General features: G+C 41.3%; 1 protein-coding gene across 5 annotated transcripts in view; it reads left to right on the forward strand.

Moving 5' to 3' along the window:
- Positions 1-22,687, forward strand: part of CEP72 (centrosomal protein 72) — a 62,977-nt gene that overhangs the window by 39,029 nt on the left and 1,261 nt on the right. Inside the window, exons 12-16 of one of the 5 annotated variants that reach the window (XM_039526824.1) lie at positions 1,965-2,091; positions 7,358-7,469; positions 11,231-11,380; positions 11,596-11,687; positions 17,397-17,592. In XM_039526824.1, the coding sequence (XP_039382758.1) occupies positions 1,965-2,091; positions 7,358-7,469; positions 11,231-11,380; positions 11,596-11,647 (441 nt within the window). In that variant the 3' untranslated portion in view covers positions 11,648-11,687; positions 17,397-17,592. Of the gene's footprint in view, positions 1-1,964; positions 2,092-4,831; positions 4,945-7,357; positions 7,470-11,230; positions 11,381-11,595; positions 12,337-17,396; positions 17,593-22,687 lie in introns of those variants that run through there. The other 4 variants (XM_039526823.1, XM_039526822.1, XM_039526826.1 and 1 more) reach the window with 4 other exon arrangements.

The raw sequence follows: 22,687 nt of genomic DNA on the forward strand, positions 1-22,687 counted from the left end.
ACCGACCGCTATGCCTACCTTCATGCCTCCAGCTTTCATCCCGGACACACCACAAGATCCATTGTCTACAGCCAAGCACTGAGGTACAACCGTATCTGCTCTAACCCCGCAGACAGAGACCAACACCTAGAAAATCTCCACCAAGCATTCTCAAGACTACAGTACCCAGACGAGGAAATAAGGAAACAGATCAGCAGAGCCAGACATGTACCCAGAAGCCTCCTACTGCAAGACAAACCCAAGAAAGAAACCAACAGGACTCCACTGGCCATCACATACAGTCCCCAGCTAAAACCCCTCCAACGCATCATCAGGGATCTACAACCCATCCTGGACAATGATCCTTCACTTTCACAGGCCTTGGGTGGCAGGCCAGTCCTCGCGCACAGACAATCTGCCAACCTGAAGCATATTCTCACCAGTAACTGCACACCGCACCATAGTAACTCTAGCTCAGGAACCAATCCATGCGACAAACCTCAATGCCAACTCTGCCCACATATCTACACCAGCAACACCATCACAGGACCTAACCAGATCAGCCACACCATCACCGGTTCATTCACCTGCACGTCCACCAATGTAATATATGCCATCATATGCCAGCAATGCCCCTCTGCTATGTACATCAGCCAAACTGGACAGTCTCTAAGGAAAAGGATAAATGGACACACATCAGACATTAGGAATGGCAATATTCAAAAACCTGTCGGAGAACACTTCAACCTCCCTGGCCACACAATAGCAGATCTTAAGGTGGCCATCCTGCAGCAAAAAAACTTTAGAACCAGACTTCAAAGAGAAACTGCTGAGCTCCAGTTCATCTGCAAATTTGACACCATCAGCTCAGGATTAAACAAAGACTGTGAATGGCTTGCCAATTACAGAACCAGTTTCTCCTCCCTTGGTTTTCACACTTCAACTGCTAGAACAGGGCCTCATCCTCCCTGATTGATCTAACCTCGTTATCTCTAGCTTGCTTCTTGCTTGCTTATATATACCTGCCCCTGGAAATTTCCACTACTTGCATCCGAAGAAGTGGGTATTCACCCACGAAAGCTCATGCTGCAAAACATCTGTTAGTCTATAAGGTGCCACAGGATTCTTTGATGATTTTACTTGCCACTGTAGGCCTGTCCAGGATACTACCTTCCTTCCCTATTTGTGAGTCGTTCCTTTCCTGGAATATGGGAACCCTGTACCAATCTGTACCTTCGTCCTCAGTGCCTGAGAGCAAAATGAAAGAACACAAGCAATTCTCTGCTATGGAGTTTGTTATGGCCAAGAAGCCAGATTAATTATACCATGTGAGTGAATAGCACTATGGGGGTTTTTTTGGACTTAATCCAGTCTTTGATCTTCAGCAGCTTCAGCTGTTGCTGAGCAATCCAAAACAACTCCATCTGACAAGGAATCTAGGAAGATGGATAAGTTTGGCAAAAAGTTGTCTCTTCTGCTTGGCTGTGAGACTGCCATTTTGAGGCAGTAATGGCCAGTTACAATTACTCTGTGAAATAAGTTCACATCACAACACTGTGAGCCATGGACCCATGAAGAATGTAGTTACCATTGTGACTATATGCACTCACCCTCTGGAAAATCCCTCTTGCTATGGACAGTCAGCAGCTCAGTTACCATAAAGGCTATGAATCTGGATCCCTGTTGAGATCATTCCCCTGGGAATCCATCCAGGGGAATACCAGGTTTTCCCAAGTTCTGGACTAGTGTGATTCAATGACTGCTGTAATGTTTGTTTTCTGTGGAACCAAGTCACAGAAAACAAAATAAATCAGGAATACCAGGTCTTGCCTTTTTCATTTTCAGTGATGATTGCTTTATGATTTACTGTGTTACAAAATCATGTTTAGACTTTCAAAGAATAATTTACTGGGAAAATGTTCGGTTGTGATCAATTTCCTTTTTAAGGTTTGTTCTGTTTTTCTTAATTTTTTAAATGTCACTAGGATATCTTGAAGCAACATTTAGACCAGTTGTTGGAAGAGAACACTAACTTAAAAGCTCATCTGTTAAATGTGGAACAGAATGTCAAAAATGCAGACAGTTCTAGTTCATTACATTTGCAACTTACTGGTGAGTTTTTAAAAACACTTGTTTTAATAACTGTTGTGTCAGAGGCAAACCCATATCTGTGTTCTGTCTTCAGGTTTAATTTGTATATTATGGCCAGATCATGATGCCTTTACTCACACCAAGTAGAACCTCATTCCCCATGGCAATTATTATTTGTATTAACTCTGTATAGACCAAGACCCCATTATGATACGGGTGGTACAAACAGCAAAGAAAAAGACAGTCCCTGCCCCAAAGGTCTTACAAACTAAGTCAGAGACAATAGATGAATATAGACAGGAGTACAAGGAAACAATGAGACCACATAGGCCAGCATAATAGTCATTGGTCTGTGCACACCAGCAGCCTACCTGTTGTCAGGTTTTTTGTAGGCATCACAGCAATGGGGGGGATTTGAAGGTAGCTAATTAGGTAGCTTTGTGCCTGTTTACAGTGAGTGCCTCCCAAGCATGTGGGGCAGCGTGGTAAAAGGCACAAAGGTGCTTGTTTGAAAATTTAACAAGTGGGCAGGAGACTGGCATCGTGGGCTGACCGGAGGCAAGCATGAACAGATTGACAACGAACAATAGGTAACGTGGTAGTTGATTTGTGAAGGGCCTTGAAAGTGAACACAAGCAGCTTATGTTTGTTGGGACAGAGACGGGGAAGCCAGTGGAGAGATTCAAAGAGAGGGGCCACAGCAGAGCGGAGGATGTAGCTCACTGTTTTAAAGATATAATCAACAATTTCTCAGCCAAACCACATTTAAAGTGGACACATTTTCTCTTAATGCGTGCTTGTTTAGTGTGTGTTTGCACATCCAGCATAGATTCTAAATTTGCTTAGTACCAACCGGAATAGAATAAGGACACACAGCACATAAGTATGGATTAAAGTCTGACTGCAACCTTATTAATAAGTTTATTAGCGTTAAGATGTGGATCATACTATTAACCTGGTGACATGATTCCCTCTTGTGGCCCTATCAATAAAGTTCCAGTATGCTCAAACAAAAGATGTACTTCATCCACTCAAACTCCACTCCCCCGCTTCCTCATGAGTAAGTATCAGGGCAACAATGAGGCGTGCCAAGTAACAAGGCCTGACATGCTAGTGACATCAGTCTAGTATCAACATATTAAAGTGCCCAGAATCTGGGATAAGGGATAAAGAACACCAGTTATACAGGGATTACTATTTATGCTTTCTATGACCATTTCTCCCCACTGGTCCCTGGGAAGCCAAGGAACCCATCCAATCAGGTATGAACGCACTAATAACTGGAGGTCTACACTTAAAATGCTGCAGCAGTCCTTCAGTGAAGATGCTAATATGCCGATGGGGGCGCTTCTCCTGTTTGGTGGAATTAATCCGCCTCCACGAGAGGTGGTAGCTATGTCCATGGGAGAGGCCCTCCCATCAACATAGTGCTATCTACACTCGTGTTAGGTCAGAGGTTAATGATCTGGAGGATGGCATGGACTGCACCCTCAGCAAGTTTGCAGATGACACTAAACTGGGAGGAGTGGTAGATATGCTGGAGGGTATGGATAGGATACAGAGGGACCTAGACAAATTAGAGGATTGGGCCAAAAGAAATCTGATGAGATTCAACAAGGACAAGTGCAGAATCCTGCACTGAGGATGGAAGAATCCCATGCACTGCTACAGACTAGGGACCGAGTGGCTAGGCAGCAGTTCTGCAGAAAAGGACCTAGGGGTTACAGTGGACAATAATCTGGATGCAAGTCAACAGTGTGCCCTTGTTGCCAAGAAGGCTAACGGCATTTCGAGCTGTATAAGTGTTGCCAGCAGATCGAGGGACATGATCATTCCCCCATATTCGATATTGGTGAGGCCTTATCTGGAGTACTGTGTCCAGTTTTGGGCCCCACACTACAAGAAGTATGTGGAAAAATTTAGAAAGAGTCCAGCGGAGGGCAACAAAAATGATTAGGGGGCTGGAGCGCGTGATTTATGAGGAGAGGCTGAGGGAACTGGGATTATTTAGTCTGCAGAAGAGAAGAATGGGGGGGATTTGATAGCTGTTTTCAACTACCTGAAAGGGGGTTCCAAAGAGGATGGATCTAGGCTGTTCTCAGTTATACCAGATGACAGAACAAGGAGTAATGGTCTCAAGTTGCAGTGGGGGAGGTCTAGGTTGGATATTAGGAAACACTTCTTCACTAGGAGGGTGGTGAAGCACCGGAATGGATTACCTAGGGAGGTGGTGGAATCTCCTTCCTTAGAGGTTTTTAAGGTCAGGCTTGACAAAGCCTTGGCTGGGATGATTTAGTTGGGGATTGGTCCTGCTTTTGAGCAGGGGGTTGGACTAGATGACCTACTGAGGTCCCTTCCAACCCTGATATTCTATGATTCTATAACTGCGTCAATCAGGGGCATGGATTTTTCACGCTCCTGAGCAACTGTTATACCAATGTAAGTTTATTGCGTAGACCTGGCCTGAGTCTGCTCCACTGTCACATTGATGAATTCTGTAAAAGCAGCAAAGAATCCTGTGGCACCTTATAGACTAACAGACATTTTGAAGCATGAGCTTTCGTGGGTGAATACCCACTTCGTCGGATGCAAGAAAACAGCTAGTTAGTCTATAAGGTGCCACAGGATTCTTTGCTGCTTTTACAGATCCAGACTAACACGGCTACCCCTCTGATAATTGATGAATTCTGTCCTTCTTGAAAGCACTAGAGCCAGTATAATACCTGTCACTCAATTTCACACTTCCTTCTTGCGCTTTCAGCGCAAATTCACATTTGCAGAAGAATGACCTTTTTCCTTTCTGTGAACATTAAAATCATAATTTCTTTGGACAAATGTTCATAAAAAATGATGGAAGAGGATTGCAGATGCCAGGTAAGTAAGCTTACAGTTTTTATTTGAATGAATACTCTCGTTTACTTTTTCAGGAACCAGCCAATTAGCAAATATCAGCATCTCTTCAGGCAAACAAACATTCTCATATATAGGACAATGATAGCTGCATACCATCAGGAAGAGGCATATATAAACTCAGAGAAATAACAGGTGAAAAAGGCCTGTTAGATCATCCAGTCCATCCTTCCTGGTCAATGCAGCATTGTTCACTACAGTAACATTCACCAGTGTTTTTCACCGTACTTTGTACATGATGCAGTTTCCACCATTTGGAACTCACTGTTAGGAAATTTTCCTTTGCTTGGTTTAATACTGAGGGCATTTATTACAGGTGATTGTATTGCACACACCAATGGTAATTTATTAAATAACAAACGTTTTAAATTGTCCCTTTAAATTTTTATATCATCTGCATTTTGGGTCTAAAAAGGATTGACAGAGTCCCTTTTTAAAATGATTTGATGCCTTATTGAGCCTTAGTAGTCTTCAATACATTTCTCCCGCTTTTTTCATCTAGATACTTTTACTTGTTAATTACTTCAGTACCGAAGAGTAGGAAACATAATTTATTTGAACACCCACCTCCAAAAAACAGAGAAAAAAAAATGAAATCTGAAAGCAAATTTCAGAGAATCATAGATGTGTAGGGCTGGAAGGGACCTTGAGAGCTAAACAGTGGAGTCCAGCTAAAAAGCACTCACCAAAATTATACCTTCTTTAGAAAAATTGTACTTGCACTCACACACACATCCACAGAAGTCTGAAAGTCAACATTTGGGAGATCCAAACGGTTCCCCTGTGCCGTATAACTCTTCAGAATCACAGAAAGATTAGTTTATTTTGGGAGGCAGGAGTGAGTTAGGCTAGCTTCCAAGTTAACTATGGAGTGGCCACTGCCAGCATTCACCTTATCTGTAAAGAAGGGGGATCTGTAGTAAATTAGGCTCATGATTGCTAGCTCTAAAACTATAAAAATAAGGTTTCCCAATTCTCTTTCCGTCCTCCCACCAATATAATGCATTGTATTGGCATTTTGGAGGCTGAAGATTTTGGGGTGCTAACCAGAAGGCATTACTTTAGGCTTAGGGAAATAAAAATGTGTCTGAAGTTCAGAATACTCTTTTATATTCATATAGCACCTTTCAGCCTGGAAGATCCCAAAGCACTTTACAAACTTAACAAGCTACTATAAACAGTTTAAAACAGCAGGTGAAAATACAACTTACAATGGTGTCATAGGGCAGTCCCACCTGAGAGCTGTCCTGCTGCAGGACACAGCATGACAGGTGCAACTGCCTAAGTTTCCTTTCTTCAGACTCCCCAGAAATAGTTCAGTGCATCATCCCAAGTGTAATAATTAGCCCTTGTGGGGTCACTTATTCCCCAAGCCCCACAAACACAAATTATAACAAATGTCCCACAGCCAAAGTCCATATTTCCCCACCATAGTCAGAACAGTACATGCAACATACCGGTCCAGCATCCCTCACTATGTCCCAGCTCTCCAGTGCCATCCTCTCCTGACCTTACACCAGGACAGTCCCCCAACTCTTTCAACTGGAGTGCCTGCTAGGGAGAGCTGGGGAATGCCCACAGCCTCTCTGCTGGGAGCTTCCTTGCCAGGGAGCATCCCTCACACAATCCCAATGATCTAGTCTTACCTTCTATACATTGCAGGCCACAGAACCTCACCCACCCACTCCTGTAATAGACCCCTAACCTCTGGTTGAGTTACTCATAGGCCAGCAGGTTGCTTCTGCTTATTCTTCTCCTTCTCATCCCCCCCATCCACGACCCAGCAAATCCCTCTTGCTGTTCTGGCCTTCAGCCTTCTTCCACCCCCAAATGTACAGTCTGCAGCAGCTTACCTGCTTCCTTCTTCACTGCCAGGCAACCCTCACCCGCCCTCATCTTGACAGGTTCTGATTCACCAGCACGCGCTCTCTCTCTCTCTGATCCTTTATAGCCCACAGGTGCTGTCTCACCCTCCTAACTGGCAAAATGGGAACACTTGCTCTGGCACAAGGGAGCTGGACCTGCTTCATTCACAGGGGCCAGCCAGATGGAAACTGCAAGGGGAGGTTTATAGTTAAAATGTACGTTGAAATTTAGCCAGGGCACTGGATTTAATGCCCTTAATTTTGGAGATCAACCCAAGTGCACTGAAATTGATGGAAAGCCTGTCATTGACTTCACTTCAGGCTCATGAAGAATATTTTGGGATCTTTAGCTAGCACAAAAGGTCAGGCTCTCAACTGTAGGTCTCATCCAAGGGATGGATATTCAGTCTTATTTTATGCTACTGTACAATATTTACCCCTCTGAGGTTAGGTTGAATTTTCAGCAAGAGATATAACCTCCTTAAGATATTTTTGTCCCTTTTGAATTTTAGATCTGCAAAACGAGAATCAACAGTTAAGAAGTGAAAACATCAACTTGAAACAGCGTTTTCAGCACTATGATCAGATTCAGGAGCTCACAGAGATGTTGCAGGAAAGTCACAGGTATATTGAAGATCCTGGTCAGAAATAAAAGAAACTAAATAAGAAACCCTTGGCATATTGAATACTTTAAGACAGAATGAATTTAAAATTTCAGAGTACCAGAGCTTCTCAGTTAAATGTTTACTATGAGTGGAAGATGCTCAATTCATTTAAAATGTAAACATACTAGGCCTTTTTGTCTCAGTATTTAATGAACAACAATGGAAAGTTTACTTGATGATTTCCTTCCTGCTCCATAGTACATTTTTTAGTTCAGAGGACTGAGTTGTCTCTAGGTTCTGTGGAGGCAGCAGAAGATGCTGCTTAGCAACCAGTCTGCTCAGCCAGCTCGCTACCTCTTAAATTGACAAACTATAAAACTAAATCAACAGCAACATTTTAAGTATTTCATTTGTTTTTTCAGATTTTAAACTGTGTAGATTTATACTCGGTTGAAAGTTGAATATCCTGGAGGAGGGTGGATTGGATGAATTAAAATGTTAATTACAGAAGGAAAATGATCAGATACAAATTTTCCATTCCGCTTCATGACATCTCCATTAGTGCATAATTTTGAGAAGTAACAAGCAGCAACAAATTGAGATGGGGGGGGAGGGGGTCAGAATTAACACTGTTACACTAGAGTAAAACTGGAGAAAGTCAGTTAATGGAGTTAGCCCCAAAAATGTAGAATTCCTACCCCCTATGGAAAGCAGGACCTGGGCCTATATAAGGACCACTGCCCGAAGTATGCTTCTACCAGGGGAGGGCTCTCTGGGGGGGATTGAAGTCTATCTTGTAATGTTTTATAAAAGTACACAGGGATGACTACATTGCTGCTTTTCAGATTTCTTCTGGGAATGCAAGTGCATTCTCTACTTGTTCCTTTAGCCATCTGGTGATATTGAAACTGGTACGGTGTGCTGTGATACCCCCTGGGATTAGTTGGTTGGAGGCCTTGTGTGCCTCTCTGACGCAGCACTACATCCATTTTGCCAGTGAGGTGTGAATGTGCTAGATCTCATGCATTTTGCGCAGAAGGAAAAAGAAAAGGATGATGGATTTCCTTCTAGGTTCTGTATAAATTGAGATGGAACGTTAGTGCTCTGCATACATACCTCTCGGGGAAAATCCTAAATTTTTGTTTAAAGACACTAGCTGAGAGGGAGAAATTGAGGCTGGCCCTCCCACTGGAGGAAAATAGCTGGGCAGCCAGAGGAAGACAGGTCAGAGCAGATGGGTTGCTAAGCAACAGCTTGAGCGGCCTCCAGTTTCACTGCTGAAAGGAGACCCCTGACTTGGGCTGACTCACTGGAGAGGTTGTGTACACGAGAGACTGTAGACATGTTTTATGAAGATATAAATATTGCTGTCTATTTTATTAGTGTTTGAATGGAAGGACTGTAAAGTGTAATGAATTATTTTATTTTAATTAAGTGACTAGTGGTGCTCTGTCAAATTGGGAGAACTAGAATCTGAAGGACGCGGTTTATCCCCAGAAGAGATAGCAGCAGAGGTGGTGGCAGTGCCGAGTGCCACACACACTGGCCTACCAATGTTTTATGTTAGTACAGTGCCCTGGGGCTTAGATGGCTGATTTTATGAATTGAATAAGTTTCAGCCATATTCTGGTGGGATCATCTCTTAGGAGCAGAAAATCTCTTAATAAATATTTAGAAAGATACATTTTACAGAACAATGGTTATACTCTTTCACAGTGAAAAAACTATTCACCTTTACATAGCACATGTGATTTCCTAAGGTCGGTCGATTTTTCATCTTAATAGTGACTGCTTCATCTCTGGGGGTTACAGATCAGAGACAGCAGGAGGCAGCAGGATTCAGGCCATGCGGCCCCCACCATAAGCTGTCTGGAGACCAAACAGAAAAAATCATCGCATAAATTCCTGATTTTTAATCAGGTTATCCTGACGATATCACTTTTTTGAGAGGATAACAGAACAAGATAAAGCGCGGATGCTTCTGAATGCCAGCAGTCATGCATCCCAAGTCCTCTGGGCAAATCAATCATTAAAAAGGCTTGCTAAAAAAACTGTTTGCTATTTGCCTTCCGTTTGCTTCTTTGATCCTTCTATTCTCAGGAGACAGCATTGTTAACTGTGTGATGAGCGTTGAGAATGCTGTCCAGAGCGGTCAGTGGTGCACTGGGATCTTGGTCTCCAGGCCCATTTAAACATTGCCCTCTCTGCCAAGACAGTCAGCAAGGAGGAGTTGAGTACTATGTGGTTTTTTGTGATGTAGTTACATGCTATTTGAAGAGATGAACTTGAAACAACCAATTTATTTCGGTGTAATGAAGGCCTTCTGTCCAATGTTAATCACTTTCAGCCATTGATCAATGTGGGCTGATTTAAACCAGTGGCAGATACTGTGGCAAAAATCCCACAGGGTCTCATAGAAACAACTCATTTTAAGCGGGCCCTGCTATTCTACAGAAGCTACAGATTCTCTCTACGAGGTTGATGCAGCTGTAGCATCCCTTACAAAGGATTTGAAACTTCTTCAGCAGCCCATAGATTCTCCCTGTTAATGACAACTTGCTGGAGTCAGAATGTCCTGGTGCGCTAGGCTAAAAAACATCCGCTCCCAGAATTGTGATTTAACTCAAGTCAATACTAAAGAAAATATACCTATCCACTCTGTTTGTGGAGGATGGACTATGGATTCCAGTGGCTGATGGTGAAACTCTGGCTAGGAGCCAATTCTGGCATTTTCTGGGACTGATCTTTGTCCCCAGTATAAAACACCTGAAACAAGTTCTCTTGGCCGCCAAATGGTCACCTTTTTAGGATCTGTAAAACAGTTTTATATTATAAACTTGTAATACATAAGATGTGATCTACTAATAAGAAATTAATGTTTCTGGCTAGTTATAGAATTACTCATCTGGTGAGAGGATAGAAGGGGCATGACCCCAGCCCCTTTTTGTTGTGTTTTTGTGCTTTAGTAAGTTGCGCTCTCTCTGTTCTGGGGAGATGAGATTTGGGCCTTATTTTGAGATGGGCATGGGGCATACATGCTAGAAACAGTTCCCCTTATAAACTTTGTTTTCGTATGACTTAGAATTTTTGACACTTGTTCTTAGAGTCAGTGTCAGTATATATCTGAAAGATTGCTTTGTATAACGTTCTTTCAACGTGATCTGGAGATGGGACAAAACTAGGGGGGAAATCTTCAGCTTCAGATAAAGTGGAATGTGGATCTGATAAATCCTAATTTTGGATTTGGAAAAACAAAAGCATCCTCGGTCTTGCCCATCTGTGTCATAAACATATGGGGTGAGAGTCTGGGCTGTCCTCTGAGTGGGGAAGGTTACCATAATAAGGTAACGTAGTACATTATGTCTATATTTTGGCAGTTATGAGGATTTCAAAATTAACACAACAGCTTATTTTATAGTTGTTTCAGTGGCTAAAAAATAGTTGGCCAGAACTTCAGTAATTTAAAATACTATTTTACGTCAGCTGAGGATTTGGTCCAATGAAGGCAAATTTGTTCATATGGAGAGCACTTCTGTTTGAAATGTATTATTGAGACAAATCTTTCCACTAAGGAATGTTTACTTGGTCATAAATTATTCCTAAAAATCTCTCTCTCCTTTTATACATTCAAAGTGGGGAAAAAAAGCTCACAATAGTTTATTCCATAGTAGAATTACAAAGAAATAGTAGTACCCAATAGAAATGTGAAAGGAAGTAAAAAGACTTTATAAAATGGTTGAAATAATAAGCACAATTAGATGTTTGGATTGTTTATTGCAGAACTTTGGTTTCTACCAATGAGCATCTCCTGCAAGAATTAGCAGAGACACGTACACGGCACAGGACTGAAGTTGAGCAGCTACACTGGAGTTACAATCAGTTAAAAAAAACAATGGATAAACATCCTCCTAGCAACATGGACAACAGCAGGTGTTAGTGACAATCCAAGGAAGTTTGTTGTAAATGATTTATAAGAGGGGACACCCTTGAGTTTATCTGACTGTGTGAGCAAAGATTTACAACTGCACCATGAGTTGATGTCTTTGATACCTTTTATTTATTCAAAATTGTTTTTTCTGTCTTTGTGCATGTAAATTGTTCAGCAGAGACTTCTCCAGACCAAATCTTCACTTTCTTTTTTACAGAAACATGGATGTGCATGATGGCAATTTAAACCCAGTCAGAAATTTTGGTTGAGCACTTTCAGTCCAGAACTCAGGGCTACCTAAAGCTAAATGTGAGTTCAAATTTAGAACTATTATTTTGAAATCAGGACCATAAGTGCCAATGGCCGAGTTAGTTCACAAGGACATAGCTCATATTTTTATATATAAATGTAGTATAACGTAAGTTGAATTATAGCACTGATCTGTACGTATGCACTGGGTACTGCTGTCCATATTATCAAATGTAACATTAAACATGGTTGAGAAGGGAAACTTTTTAGGGAAATAGAAAATATTCACTGCTTGCTCTTTCAATTCCACTGTGGGTGAGACCCTGTAACAAGAGGTGAAACTTTATGGAGACTGTATCTGTGATAGTCCTTTGGCCTGTGTGTGATTGATAATGTTATTTGTAATGGAATAACTAAAGTTCCTATCAAACATCTTCCCTACACAGCCATCCATTGTCTAAGGCTTTTATTTTACTCACCATAACATTACTGAGTGTGAGCTGTACTCTGGTACTCTTTCACCTACCAGTCACATTCTCTACTGAGATCCGCCCTCTTTGGTCTCTCAGGCAGCACAAAGAGGGTGGATTCTAGCCAGCAGAAAATTCCCCTGTCAAATGTGCATTGAATTCTGCAGAAAAGGACCTGGGGATTACAGTGGATGAGAAGCTGGATATGAGTCAGCAGTGTGCACTTGTTGTCAAGAAGGCCTACGGCATATTGGGCTGTATTAGTAGGAGCATTGCCAGCAGATCGAGGGAAGTGATTATTCCCCTCTATTCAGCACTGGTGAGGCCACATCTGGAGTAGTGTGTCCAGTTTTGGGCCCTACATTACAAGAAGGATGTGGGCAAATTGGAGCAAGTCCAGTGGAGGGCAATGAAAATGATTAGGGGGCTGGAGCACATGACTTATGAAGAGAGGCTGAGGGAACTGGGTTTAGTCTGCAAAAGAGAAGAGTAAGGGGGGATTTGATAGCAGCCTTCAACTACCTGATTGGGGGTGGGGGGAATCCAAAGAGGATGGAGTTCGGCTGTTCTCAGTGGTGGCAGATGACAGAACAAGGAGCAATGGTCTCAAGTTGCAGTGGGGGAGGTCTAGGTTGGATATTAGGAAACACTATTTCACTAGAAGGGTGGTGAAGCACTGGAATGGGTTACCTAGGGAGGTGGTGGAATCTCCTTCCTTAGAGGTTTTTAAGGTCAGGCTTGACAAAGCCCTGACTGGGATGATTTAGTTGGGGATTGGTCCTGCTTTGAGCAGGGGGTTGGACTAGATGACCTCCTGAGGGCTCTTCCAACCCTAAGATTCTATGATTCTATGAATAATCTTGTCTGATTTTAAAAAAATAATTAGCAGTTAATATCTGATGCAGCTTACTCTCTTCTGCAATATAATCAGAAGAGGATCAGGTATAATCTATTTTTACTATATAGTCTGATTCGTAACTTTCTTGAATATTTTTCTCATAATCTTTTTCTAATAAAAAGAAATTCAGATTATTTGATCTCATACTAATTACTCAGTTCTGATGTACAGTAAATACAAGTCACTTTTACTAACAGCTGTTCCTGAGTTAAGCAATAGGAAAAGTGTATATGTAACTTTAAAAAACAAAGTTTTTTTTTGTAGTTGGACTAGTCAAACGGATTCTCTTATACTTGAGGCTTCCCATAAGTATTATGTAAGAGATTGTAAATTATGTAATAAGCAGGCCCAGTACTTTTTTATTAATATTTAACATTTGAATGTGCCAGTTCCCAGAATACAGCACTGTGCTTTTCCTTTTTGGAATCTTTCCAATGAACTTAATACATAAACAAACCTCAAAAATATCATACCCATGTACTCCTAGCAGTCGCCTACCTGTTCATGGTAACTTAAGCCCTCATTAATCATACTCATCATGTGGGCTGTCCCTGGGTCATGACTGGCAGGAATCCTGGCTAGTCTGAATGTGATAAGCAGGATTGGGTCTGGTTCCTTATTAGATAGAAGCTGTGGAACAAATTCCCATGATGCTGCCTGGTTGTAGACAATGTGGGATTGGGTTAATAAAGGAATGAAACGTTGAGCTTTGAACAGAAGCTCATTTATCTCATTTTATTAAAATTGGACAAACTTAGTACAACCCTATTCATTAGTGATATTAAACTGCTGTTTTTTGTTTTTTTTTTAAATTTAGGTTCTCGCCTACCCCTCCAATTTAAAAAAAAAAAAAAAAAAGTCACCTACATGCCCATGCTTCAAGAAAGGCTATTGGTCAGTCAGAAAGTTGCTCTTTCCCCCTGGCTAGTACTGAACCTCTGTGTTAGCATAGCATTAAGAGCGCCTTGAACGTGAATGAAGCTTTCTTTCCACTATCCTGCCAGCTTACTCTCACTATAGATACCATGGGCCTGTATGCAAGAGTTGAAATGTTAGCCCCAGCATCCTAGCTAAATCCCAATTTGAATCATTGTCCATTCTGTCTAGCAGGACAATTTCCCCTGCATCATCGTTGGTTACAGCATTCTTCATTTCCTGTTTTAAATTAATGTGTAGGGTTGCTTCGTGCGGTCTTTCACCCCCATAGATCCATTTCAGTGGTGGCTGAAGAGTGACTCCTGTAAATGATTTGTCTCTCTCACCAACAGAAGTTAGACCAATAAAAGATACTGCTTCACTCACCTTGTCTCTCTAATATACTGGGAGCGACATAGCTACACCAACACAGCATAAATATAAATGATAGTCTTTAGTGATACTCCACAATGCATAGTGCTGTAGAAATACACTGTAAATACTAAGATATTGTGCACATAGTGTAAAACCAGCAGATCACTTTTTCCTGGTGCAAATTTCCACCTTAATATTAGCATAGTATTTACATCTTAAATGTCGGCGGTAAGGCCAAGGAGCACACTTTTACAATGGACAGAGCTCAGTAAGAGTGATGGAAACACATTTGCAAGAAATTAGCCAAAAATCCTATTTCTAAGCTCCCAGTGATTGTTGCCGTTAAAAGGGAAAAGGGACTTGGGTTTCTAGCGGGGTGGAAAAGATGGTGAATATAAGAAATTGAGGTAAACAGAAGTCATTTCAATTACCATAAGTAAGGGGGTGGGGAGGAAAGGAAAAGCACAAAAACAAAGTGAAGAGGAGCAAAAGAGAAACTAGGGAAGAAAAGTCTCAATGGCTAGAAATTCCCCCTGTCGGCTGAGGGTATGTCCTCCCAGTACAGGTAGCTCAGGTTTTTAGTCAAGTGTTGCCCCTGTAGCTCACTCACATGCCCCCCCAACCCCCCCCCCCCAAGTTTAGTGGTGCTTGCATTCAGGCCCAGCTGCTTTCATTCTGGGTGGTAACCAGCCACCTGTGCTGTGAGCATGTAAACTGACTCACTTCAGCGCTGATAGTCCTCCACCTCCTTCCCACAATTCCCCGCCATCTGCCCAGAAGGACAAACAAGTTCACCCATAATTCACTAGGAAAGACTCATAGAACTTACAGCAGCACAAAGAACTGTGAACTATGCCCCTAGAAGCTATAGTGACAAATGGAGAAGTGCAACACCATTGATGACAGAGTATCAGAGGGGTAGCCGTGTTAATCTGGATCTGTAAAAGCAGCAAAGAATCCTGTGGCACCTTATAGACTAACAAACGTTTTGCAGCATGAGCTTTCGTGGGTGAATACCCACTTCTTCGGATGATGACAGAGTAACTGGGGTATGGCTTTGCATTGTGGCTGCTCACACCTGGGCTACACGGACTCAGGGCCTCAGACCCACGGGCCGATCACTTAGGGTACCTGTGTAGTAAAGCCATTTTAATGGTATGAAAACAAATAGAAAAATAAGAATCGGCATCTAAGCCAAGCCAAGCACTATTTTCTGCCATCATCTCATGGCTTAGGAAAGGGAATTGGTCCTGTCCATCTCATCTATATACTTCCCCCAACTCAGTCCATGGATTTAAGGAACTAGACGAGGGCTATGCAAACGGACAAACGAGAAGCTGCAGCAGAGCTGGTGAGCAAGGTACATTTGCCCAAAGTGTTCCAGCTACAGTAACAAACCTTTACCTTGTGTTTGTGCTTCCAGCATCCTTTGATGTTGAATGACTTTTGTATTTGCAATTAGAAAACATTGTGGGAAAAAAACAGCCAAAAATGTGCTATATGCCTAATGTTTTCTTGGATGCAGAAACTCAGAAGTGCAAAGCACCTTTATGGCATACGCGTTCACTGAATGGGCAACATTGTCTGGCAACAGAGGCAGGTGTTCTAAGCACCAGCCAACGTTTAAATGACTCTATACAACTCCACCAAGAGTGTCAACCTCACATGTTCTAGGCAGTCTAAGCTGACTATAAATAAACCAGCAGATGAGCTCAGAAGATGAGTGGGCTCTAGCAAAGGAGCTACTTTGCTAAATCAGCTTTCAGATAACACACAGCAGTGGCTTATTATAGAACAAGCACATTTTTGGCCCCAAATGCCCTTCGACTAGGAATGGTAGCATGGACTTCATTTGGGCTTATTTGCTTTGTGCTATATAAAAATGCCCCACTTATGAAGGTCATTTAGCATTGAAACATTCTCATTTTTCTAAGTGTGATCCTCTAGTGCCACATTGCCTTGGATACATAAACAGTACACACCACTTTTGCCTTATCAGTATTTAATTAGCAGAGTCAAACAAATATTTATGTAGTTAGTTGTGAGGGAAATAGTCTGTGCTGGCCAAATTCTCAGTTCCGCCTGTGCAATCCCACTGAAGTCATAGTATTTGTAAAGCTGTACAAGAGAGCAGCAGCTGGCTTAATGCTTTTGCCATAGACCCAAGCAGGCTTCCTTTGCTGGCTAACCCCCAATGTGCTGTGAAGTAACCCATCCTCTAGAGTCCCAGGTATTTTAAACGCCTAGAGGCCCGTCATTGTCTCAGTCTTGAGATTCCCAAAGCACGGAGCCGCTGTCTAGCACTCCCTCCTGAGAGCTGGAACCTGCTGTTCAGTTGCCTTTAAGCACATGCTTAAGCACTTTGCTGAATAGGGATGGATTTAAGAACATGCTCTAAGTTAAGCACACATGTGCTTTGGTGAATTGGGGCTGTGGTTACTATCATAACCACTTAAAAGATGTTTGTCTAGTTTTAGCACCTTCAGTCTTGGATACTTACATTCTCATGAACACATCTCACTCTGTACCTCAGCCAGCTGGGTATGCCAAATGCAGGGGTCTCAAACTGCAGGTCAGGACCCCACAGTGGTGGTGATCCCATTGCCAAGGCTGTTGTTAGACTTGCTGAGGGCCAGGACCCAAGCCCAGCTGCCTGGGGCTGAAGCCAAAGCTTGAGCCCCACCAGCCAGAGCTAAGGTTACACACCCCCCTGCCAGGGCAGAAGTCCTTGGCTTCAGCTTTGGCCCCACCCCCACCCCCAGCTCAGGGTGGCAGGGCTCAGGCTTTGGTCACCCCATCTTGAAGTCGGGTAGTAATGTTTGTTGTCAGAAGGGGGTTATGGTGCAATAAAGTTTGAGACCCGCTGCCATAATGAACTTGAGTTGATTTTGCAGTATCAGGCTAATTAAGGAGTCAGAGTCTCAGTCCTACTCCAATGCAAATCTCTTGGCAGCGGTACACCAAGGGTGAGGGCATCCTCTTCAGTCTTAGCTGCAGCACAGCTAGCACCTCTGTCTGCCTACCCACATCCCTGGTGCAGGCAGGGGAGGGACTCTGATTTTGGCATATGGCCCCTAGAGCACTGGAGCTAGCAGGTGTGGTTTGCTCTAGGATGTACATGTGGTTGGAGTCAGACGGATAACCATGGAGCCATAACCAGCTCTCTGACAGATCCCCCTCTCTGACGCAGCCCGCAGCCGCTAGAGCACAGAGAATCTGGCCTAGATAAGTTTACATATTTTAATTAACAGTATACACCTATATACATACATGGAATTACACAAATACATAAACACAGCCTCTTGAAATGGGCCACTGAAAATCCCAGGCTCATGGTGTCAGTCAAAGGAGCCCAAAGGAAATAGGTGCAAGCCATCCTCTTGAAATTATGTGGGATTTGGGCACTCAGCTCAATTGGGCTCCTTTGGAAATCCTAGCCTTAATTTCTAGGTTCCCACTAAACTAGAATAGTGGACTGTAAAACACCCTTTCTTTAGCAGTTTTTTAGTTAAAAATCTGACCTTTTCACCCCCCCCCCCAAAAAAAAAACCCCCTCCAAAAAGTCACGTTTTATTTGATTTCTGCTGTTCAGGTGACCTACCATACACGCTTAGGGATCACAACTTCACAAATGAGAGAGTTCTTTGAGGCAGTCATGTTGGGTACAGTCTGAGGCCTCTATGGAGAAAGGTGGTCATCAGAGGTTTTCAGTTCTACTTACCAGGTTTTAGCCAAAGACATTTCCATAGATGTGTTTATTGAGTAAGTGATTGCAAAAATAACATTCATTCCATTAGTATGTATGGGACAATTCAATGGTATGTTGGACTAGAACATGTTCAATCATAGATTGAAATTAGTAGGAAAGTACCATGTACAGCTTCCAACATAGCACTTCTACAACGTTATTGTGATATCCACTAATTATTAATACTATTTTAGGCATTGAGGAATATTTATGGATAAAGGGTCTGTGATTAAGTTAAAAACCTCATTGAGCACAGACTACTTTTTTTGTTTAAGATTGCAACATTATTTAGTTTTACTATGTTAAAAAGTCATCGAGGGCGAGCAAATGCACCATTGATAGTTACATTTGCCCAATCATCCAACAGGCAGGACAGTTCCTCTCTCCAAAGTCCCTTTGTTCCCTCAAGAAAAGAATGTGTTTGCTTTTTGAGCAGGGATTATATTTATTGACGGCTCTTCCTAGAGTAAAGCATTTATTGTCACAACACTTCCTGTCAACAATAGAGTAGCAGCCTAGGAGCTTGAGATCAGAGACCAGTTTAAGTACTGTGAATATCCAAACTTTTATTCAAAGTGAACTTGTATTCATTTTTATATTTTCAGAACTCTAGAACTCTCATCATATAGGCCTAGTGTCATAATATTGCTTAGCTCTTACGCTAAGCATCGCTTTTCATCTTCACAGCACTTTGCAATCATTCACTAATCCTCACATCACCCCGAGTAAGCTAAATAGATAAGAATAATGATCCCCATTTTGACAGAAATGTGTCCTTCAAAGCTAGAAGTGGGGGGTGTCAGTCAGTGAAGTGTTTTTAATGGGAGTTTATACATTTATTGCCAATTCCCTTAACAGCTAAATTACAAAATGACTTGTAACAGACAGTTTAATAGTATCATTTACTTTATGAAAACAAGAGGCTAACATGTATTAACAGATTTATTGATCACTTTACCGACTTAAGGTACAATTTTATACAATCAGTAGCAGTAACATACATTATGAAAAGCTATACTCCTAAGAAACAATGGCGTATACAATATGAATTTTACTAAAAGTTTTCAAACCAAGCTTTTACAGTGCTAAACAGACTACTGCCATACTCAAACTTTTCCTCTAATCATCGGGAATAATGCTGTTTATTTGACAAAGTAGCTTGTCCATGGTTAATGTGGTTTTAGAAATCAACAAGACAACTTTAAAAGGTTTAAACATCCATAACATTGTCATGACTAACATTCACACTGATAAAGTGATATATTTAATACTTTATAGCATTATTAAACAGTGTAAAAATATATTGCATATATATATATATATTTGTTTCCTTTTTCCTGAAAAAAACCCTAGTACAGACTAGTAGTATATGACTCCCTTTCAAGTTTTTTTCTTTCTTTTTTTTTTTGTTAGATTGAATAGTAGTTGAAATGAAACTAAGATATGGGAACAGAGAATCACTGATGTGCTCCCCCATAACCTCTGTCATAACTGTTAACCCTTTGGCACACTGGTGGGTCCATCTTTCCTGCTATTAAAGCCAGTGGATGAAATCCTGTCCCCATTGAAGTCAATGGGACTTTTGCCATGGACTTCAATGGGGCCAGCATTCCACCCGGTGTGTTCTGCAATGAAAAATGCCTGGCTCCCTTCACCAAGAGGTTAAATGTATGTTTATCCACTACAGAAAAAATTAAGAAATGCTACACTCAAATTGTTCATTTGCAATCATGGAAAAAAAATCAGTGATAAATTAGTCAGAAAAAAGGTTAAATGATCTTAGGTTTTTACAATGTTGAAAATTTCACAGTGGCCACAGTATGCTAGTACAGATGAATGTTAATGTTTGCAATACTAAACATTGAGTATAAGGTAATCATAAGTACACAGCAGCTTCTTGGTTTTCTGGGCCAAGATGAAAGACATAACAAAACAGGAACAAGAAATGATCAGATTAGTTTTAGCTATTTATCAGGCTGTACACGGCTCCAAGGAAAACAAGAACAAGACCTATCTCCATGTTGCAAACAAACAACTATCTGACACAGATTGTGGCTACTACTCTAGCCAAAGCAATTCTCCTTCCACACCAGTGGGTAGGTCCTGACAGTAAGCACATCCAGACATATGTAGATCCAAGACAATATAAGCCAAATCAGATGTGTATATTGGAACAGGATGAGACAGATAAAAGATGTAATTAAAGAGCAAAGGATAATATGCATAAATAAATGGCCATGGCTGAAAATGAATTATAAAAAACACCCAGAAACTGAATTCAAAAAATAGTCTTCTGTATAAATATATATATTTTCCGGTGCTGTTTAAATTTATGACATGATTCAATCTTGGTAAGGATAAATCTCAACCTATATACCCATTATTGGCCATTTCTTTAATCTGCAGCATTTCGAGACAAACAAACCATCTTATACTATTGGCATTATGGGGGAGAACCTCCCAGTGGAGTTGTCTGCTGAGGCTAATATATTCTGAATCCAGCACAGAGAAAAAACACTCATGTTACACACTATAATTTGTTGTTGTCTTTGACATTGTGACTTCATGTAATTCATTGCTTAGTGAATGTACTTTGTCAACAGGTTTAGGTTCTTGTGTGTGTGTCCAGGCTTTTACACAAGGCCTTTATAAAATGTGTGTATATAGTTAGTAAGAATAATTTACCACAGAAAAATAAAAAGCTATATTTGATGGCTCCATTAACACCAACTGTCTTTAACAGAGCCCATGCAGAACTATTCCACATTTTTAAAATTACTTTGTTTAAAATAGCACTTGAGTAAGTACCAACACAAATTCATCTACTGTAAACTGGAACCTGAAATAATGCACCATCATCTGGAAGTAGATCACCTTTCACCTTTCATTTTTTTAAACCATCAATAGAATAACTCCTGATTAAAATGGAGAGTTATGTGAGGCACGTGAGTATATTTTTTCAAGGCTGTATTTTTAGTTAAATTGAGTATAACTTTATTCATGTGGCACTAAAAATCAAAAGTAATTGAATCTTGAGCATGCATTATTAAGCACACTGGCTGAAATAACCACTAAGTGACAGGTCTCTTTAAAACATATAATTTAGAAAAAATTAACAGTACAATGGAAACAGCTTCTATCAAGTGCCATGTACTTTTCAGTTATTCAGGAAGTTAACAGATGCTTATACATATATTTCAAAAATTAACTCACCACCCGATGAGTGACCAACTTCAGTGGAGAGTGCTGGATGATCAGGACTTTTCAAGATCAGGCCAGTTATTTGGATACTTAAATAGGAATTTAGGAGCTTAACTTTAGACACCAACTTTGGATAATCTTGGCATTTGTTTATATACTGTTTACACTTGCCCAAATAGATCTGTGTACATGAGAAAAGATGGTAGAGTATAACAGCCATTTCAGAATGGCATTAGAACACTTCAGTAATACCATACGTGTCAATAACCAGCAAATGTACTCAGGGCTATTTTCCTTATTTTTAATCAAATTGCTTTGTGTTATAGCAAAAATCCACGTACCCACATAAGCAGGAAAGAGGAAGGTCATTTGAATGAAATAAGAGCTAATCCAAAACCCAAACTAATTCCAATCCTTTTTTCCAAGGTTAACAACAACTAAAATTAGACTTTTTACCTTGTTTTCAAATCCACCTCTCTGGCTTCAGAGATCAATATAGATGAGGAAATACTGGAAAACTATGAAAAATAGCTGTCCTGGCAGTATTCCTACAGCTCCTGATGTCATGATCAGTTCTTGGGCAATGGAGGTTCTGTCTGCAGCACATCCAAACCTTCAGACGCTGCCCCGTCACTAGTTTGAAAGTCAAAGTCTCAAGAGCTTCTTTCTTAGATTGCCATTGCTTTGGGGATCTAGCAAGTGGTAGACTGTGGGGATTGTGATGGTAGTAGAGTGTCTCTTGCTGGCTTTATGGATAAATATCTGATAACAGTCTAGGCACTGTTTTCACATATTTGGGTGCTCCAATGGGATGTGGGCGCCAAGTGCCAATGTGGGATTTATTTAGGTGTCCAGCTGAGACACCAGTTTGATTATGTGGCTTGTAGCATTTATTATGAGTTTAGTGTGAGTTTGATCTCTCTGCACTGATGTCTCATATTTGGAATATTCCTTTTTGGGCTTGTGTAATAATAATTATGGGCCAACAGCTCAAGGCCAGACATCTGTGCAGGAGCTATAGAGCTGCCCTGACAGGGATTTCTGTCCTCCGTTGTATGGAGAGGGCTTTGCAGTGTCAGAGCCAGGCCAAGCCACATAGCTCTGGGCCGGTTTGGTGGGAGGGCCAGGATTTGGCCCCAAGAGCTTTACGTTTTGGATCAGCACCCGTATGGCACAAATACTAGTTACATGTACAGTGTAGGTACACACACACATACACACCTGCTTACAAAACATGTACAAATCTTGTGTATAGTATTACTCACTACTGAGTAATTGGCATGGTAAGTAAAGTACTTATAGCTTGCACTACAAATAGAATGTACAAAAAGATGCGGTTACTTTGGCACACACTGAAGACTAATAGCTTGGAGGGCATGTGCTAATGCATGCAACACGTTACATTTTCTCCTTATTATGAGGTCAAAATGGTTCTTGGCCAATGGAGGGCAGA

Source organism: Mauremys reevesii, linkage group 2 (assembly GCF_016161935.1).
Source record: "Mauremys reevesii isolate NIE-2019 linkage group 2, ASM1616193v1, whole genome shotgun sequence".
Taxonomy (NCBI): Eukaryota; Metazoa; Chordata; order Testudines; family Geoemydidae; genus Mauremys; species Mauremys reevesii.